A 4,625-nucleotide genomic window follows, 5' to 3' on the forward strand; every position below is an offset into this window, starting at 1 on the left:
CGACTGGTCGCGCTTGCCGGGCGCAACGAGCATCACCATCTCGTCGATGCAGTCCACCTCGCTGATCAGCCCGGTAGGGTTGGGGAGGTACGCCTCACACGTAAAGCACACCAGCGCGCAAGACACGGCACGGGCGGAGCACGGCTCAGCCGCGCGCGCCCCGGCGCCTCGCCGGCGGGTTCTCCCCCACCCGCCTCTCGCGCTGCGCGGCGGCCGCCGCGAAGTAGGCGGCGAAGGCGCCCCGGGCACCAGGAGGGGCGGCCCCACGCGGCAGCAGCTGCGCCACCACCGCCCCGCACCCCACCCGCGCCCGCTGCGGCGGCTCGGCGCCCACCCCGATCAGAAACGCAGCCCCGTGCGGCGGCTTGCGGTCCGCCGCCGCGTTCCAGCGCAGCAGCGCCGCGGGGACACCCGCCGCCGCCCGCCGCCCGGCGCCCGCCGCTGCCGCATCGTCGCGCCCCGATGCGGGCAGGCACGCACCGCCCATTTCCCAAGACGCCGCCCCCTCCGCCACACGAAGAAAGAAAGAAGGAAAGGAGGGAGAACGCGGGTGCGGAAACAGCCGCGCAGGAGCGGCGTCGCGCGGGCGGGGCCGGGCAGGCAGGGCCGCCTCCCCCCACCCCCCGCCACGCCAGTCACTTTTTTTGTCGCGCTTTCTTTTTCTCCGCAGGGCACGGGCCGCCAAAAACAAAGCCGAGGGCGCGGGCCGAGAAAAGAACCATCCCCGCAGCGCGCCGAAGCGCCGCGGCGTCGGGGGGCGGGCGTCAGCTCCTCCCACCAATTTTCCTCCGCCTGAGGCGGGCCTCGGCGCACAGGGCGCACAACGGGTCGGGGTGATACATGTTTCCCAGGAAGTCCTCGCCCCACTCCGCCGCCTGCCGGGCCCGGCGCCACTGCAACAGACGCCGGACCGACGCCGCGTCGCCCTCCAGCCGCCGCAGGTGCTCCGCAAACCCGCGGAAGGCATCCTCCGCATCCGCCGCCGCGCCGTCGCCCAGCTGCCCGGGAAGGAACTCCTCCACCTCCACAATGCTGCCGCGGCCCGCCGGGACGAACTCCGCCACGTTCGGCGCCCCCCAGTACAGGGGAACCGCCCCGCTCAGGAGGGCGTGGTACACCTTCTCCGTCACGTAGTCCGCCTCCCTCGAGTTCTCCAGCGCCATGGCGTACTTGTACCGCCGGAAAACGCACAACTTCTGAGGGTAGCGCCCGGCAAGGCGGGCGCACTCCGCCGGCAACTGGCGATTTCGGGCGCAGGCGCCGAAACTGTGGACCGGATAATGCCTCGCCAGGCGGCGAATGAAATCTGCGCGGCGCGCCTTGCAGCGGGACACAAACACCGCCACGGCGGAGTGGCGTTGCCGCCAGCTCGCCCAGTCGGCGCCGTCGCCGGGGGCAAGCGACTTGCTGTTGTCGCGAATAAGTTGCAGGAAGTGGGGCTGCTGGCGGTGGGCCCATGTGAAGTAGTAGGGCCGGTGGCGGTGGAAGGAGACCACGACGTCGTACAGGCGCTGGTAGGCCTCGGTGCCTCGCTTCCTGTCCGTGTGGTTGCTCTCCCCCGTGTAGAAGAGGGTGAGGTGCGGCGGCCGCCCACGCGAGGGGCGCGCCGGAACGGGCCCGTTGTGGTTGATTGCGATGTCCGCGCGCCGCCACGCCCCCGCGCTGTGCCTCGAGCGCACGTAGCAGCTAAAATCGCCGCCGCCCTCCCGCCCGTCGTTCCCGCACGACTGGACGCAGCCCTGCGGCAGCGCGGTCGCGTTCGCCATGTACTCGCACAGGTACGTGCCCGGCCGCGTGGGGACCACGAGAACGTCCCTGTCCCCGTCAAACGCGCCCGCGCGCCGCCGGCTGCCCCCCGGCGTCCCCGGCGACGGCGCCCCCCCGGCCCCGGCCGCCGAAGGGCCCGCCCCACCTCCCCCCGCGCCCCACAGGCAGAGGGCGGCAACGGCGCAGAAAAGAAGGACGAGCCCACGACGACGACGACGACACCCCCGCCAGCGCATGCGTCCCGCACCGCCCCCTGCGAGCGTGCGGCGGGCAGAAGGAGCCGGCCCTAAAAAAACTTCCGTCTGCGGCTGCGGCCGCGGCTTCACTATTGCCCGCTCGAGGCGCAGAGCAGCCGCACCGGGCGGAGGAAACAAACAAAGAAACATAGCCGAGAGCAAGAACACACCGCCGCCCACTCGCCCCGGCTCTCCCCCCCCCCTCTCTCTCTCACATACACGCGCGTGTGCCCACACGGCTGGGCCCCTCGACGAACAGCGGACGGAGACCACGGCGGCCACATTAATTCTACACTTTTTTCTTGCCCCTCCCCGCACGCCGACCTCTTAGAAGGCACTCTGCCACACAGACGACCACGATGCGTCACCCCTTCAGCGGCGTCCCGCGGGCCCTCTCACACAAAACAACGGTCCACGGCCACATTTTCCTCAGAGAACACACTCAGATAACTTAAAGAAAATTACACTTCATGCCTACGCTTATTCTGCGCATTTGCCGCATTTATACGTGTATATACATAATACATTTCTTAATCCACTACCCATCAGTAAGCCCCAGACGAGTCGCCGTACTACTTGCACGTTCTTGGGCACGGAGAAAAAGAATGAGGAGCCGAAAGCGCCCTTAACCCACCCCTCCGCGCGGGGCGGGCCGTCAACACCCATGCTCTGCGACAACTTTTACGATGGTCATTTCGAGAAACAAAGTTATTGAGTGCACCACCAGTGTTATTTTGGACCAACAAAGTTCCGTTCACGGGCACAAAGAAAAAAAAACGGTGCAACACTAAAGAAGCAATGTAATTATAAAACAACGCCTCACCCCTCACCTATTTCCTCCCTCTTCCTGCCCACCCCTCACGAATATGGCGCAACGGGTGGTGATCTGAGTCCGCGAATGGTATCGACAAACAGCGGGGCCATAAACAAGAGAAACCACAAAGCAAACCCGGCACAGATGACCCAGAAGGCGGTGAGTGTAGGGTATGCGTCCTTGTGAAATGGCACCATGCAGTTCATGCCGAACAGCGAAATAACAAGGTGGATGGGGAGAAAAACAGCTGCCACCTGGTTCAGTATGGTCATCTTGAAGTCAAGAACAGCCGATCCCTGCAACATTCGCATGGAGATACCAGAGACGAAATTCAAGTTGGCTTGGTTCAGCATGTCACGGGCGTCATCGAGCCGCCCCGACACCTGCCCCACCTTGTTCAGCGCCTCCTTGTAGGCCTGCACCGTGTTTGACTCCTTCGCCACAAAAGACGAACGCATGGTTGGCGCAATGAGCTCCTGCAGAAGCTTTTCCTTGAAGTACAGTCCCATGCGGAAGTCGGCGATGCGACGGCGCAAGAGCGCCACGCGGCGAAGCAGATCCGTCTGGTCCTGTTTGCCGGGGGCAATGAGGAGCACCATTTCGTCAATGCTGCCCACCTCGGTAAGCAAGGAGGTGGGGTCAGGAAGGAACGCCTCGCAGGCGAAGCACACCAGCAAAGATAGAATACCGGCGCTTGTGGTGCGCCTCTGCAGTGAGGCCGAAGCGCCGGAGGTTTGCACCTCCAGCAACGGGGCGCCGGCGGGCGCAGCCTTGTCCCCGCGCTGCCCAAGTCCCCCCTCCACCTCGACGTGCCGCAGCAGCTCCGCCAGACCGACAAACGGGGCCGCATGCATCGTCAGCAGAAAGCGGTCGCCGCATGCAAAGGAGCACAGGACTGTATTTTCCTCGGGATCCGATGCGGCGGGGGCGGAGAGGGAGGGAACACGGCTGGGCGAACACGCGATGCCGCCAATGAGGCACTCCCACTTCCCCGGCCGCAGCTCCACCGTGTCGTGCGTGTCCGGGCTCAGCACCCCTTCCAGCTGGCCCGCCTCCATGCCTGGGAAGAGCAGCTGGAGCATGTTCCGGTGCTGCTCCTCGGTGCATCCCTGCATGTCCACCCACACGCAAAGGCCATCCGGGGCGCCCCCTCCGTTCTGCAGCTGCCGCCTCACGTCCTTCACCGCCCCTTCCGGATTGCAAAAGACGGCTGTGGAAAATGGCGCCTCCGCGGGCCTGCAAAAAACGAGGCAACGCTGCATCGCCTGCACAACCCCAATGGCGGCGGGCTCCGCCGGCCGCGCGTCCATCGCAAGCCCGCGGACCCCGGCTGCCTCTCCACCCTCAGGCATCGTTCAAAGTAAACCTGAACGCAAGCTGGGGACGCACACCTTTTCGGACCTTCTTTTGGGCTGCTGCTCGTGTCTTCGTTGTTGCCGCTTCTTTTGGCTGCTTTGGCGCCAATCGACACTGTCTTTCTAGAATGGAGTATTCTTCCACGCTAGTCTTCCTCGGTAGTTCGCGCTGAGGCCAGGAAGAGGTGCGGGCACACAACAGCACAGGGTGGCGCCAGCGGGTCGCCACGGTTCAGGTGCTTCTAGTGATTTCTTTGGGCTTCTTGACGGTTGTACTGCGACGCAGGACGCCAAGCAAAGTCAAACGCGTTACAATAAATAAATATGCGCTTCCTTCCAGGCTGTTGCTGCTGGTGTGTATTCAGCGATGCTGCATCTGTGAAGGCGCATGCACACACACGCATTCACAGAGAGAGAGAGAAAGAGAGGGCAAAGTCACACAGTTATAGTGGC

At 64.7% G+C, this 4,625-nt stretch overlaps 3 protein-coding genes across 3 annotated transcripts, besides 1 other annotated feature; all 3 read right to left on the reverse strand.

Moving 5' to 3' along the window:
* Positions 1-145: 145 nt before the first annotated feature.
* Tco025E_08669 (uncharacterized protein) lies at positions 146-487 on the reverse strand (the record flags this gene model as incomplete). Its single annotated transcript, XM_029375512.1, has 1 exon — positions 146-487. One exon carries the CDS (start codon positions 485-487, stop codon positions 146-148), a length of 342 nt encoding a protein of 113 aa, XP_029224381.1.
* A 277-nt stretch (positions 488-764) lies between these two features.
* Tco025E_08670 (Alpha-(1,3)-fucosyltransferase, family GT10) lies at positions 765-2,153 on the reverse strand (the record flags this gene model as incomplete). Its single annotated transcript, XM_029375513.1, has 1 exon — positions 765-2,153. The coding sequence occupies one exon, from the start codon at positions 2,151-2,153 to the stop codon at positions 765-767; it is 1,389 nt and encodes a 462-aa protein (XP_029224382.1).
* A 708-nt stretch (positions 2,154-2,861) lies between these two features.
* Positions 2,862-4,169, reverse strand: Tco025E_08671 (MGT2 magnesium transporter; the record flags this gene model as incomplete). Its single annotated transcript, XM_029375514.1, has 1 exon — positions 2,862-4,169. The coding sequence occupies one exon, from the start codon at positions 4,167-4,169 to the stop codon at positions 2,862-2,864; it is 1,308 nt and encodes a 435-aa protein (XP_029224383.1).
* Positions 4,170-4,580: 411 nt separating this feature from the next.
* Positions 4,581-4,600: a microsatellite.
* Positions 4,601-4,625: the final 25 nt, after the last annotated feature.

This window comes from Trypanosoma conorhini, assembly GCF_003719485.1.
Source record: "Trypanosoma conorhini strain 025E chromosome Unknown Tco_14.4_contig_00842, whole genome shotgun sequence".
Lineage (NCBI taxonomy): Eukaryota > Euglenozoa > Kinetoplastea > Trypanosomatida > Trypanosomatidae > Trypanosoma > Trypanosoma conorhini.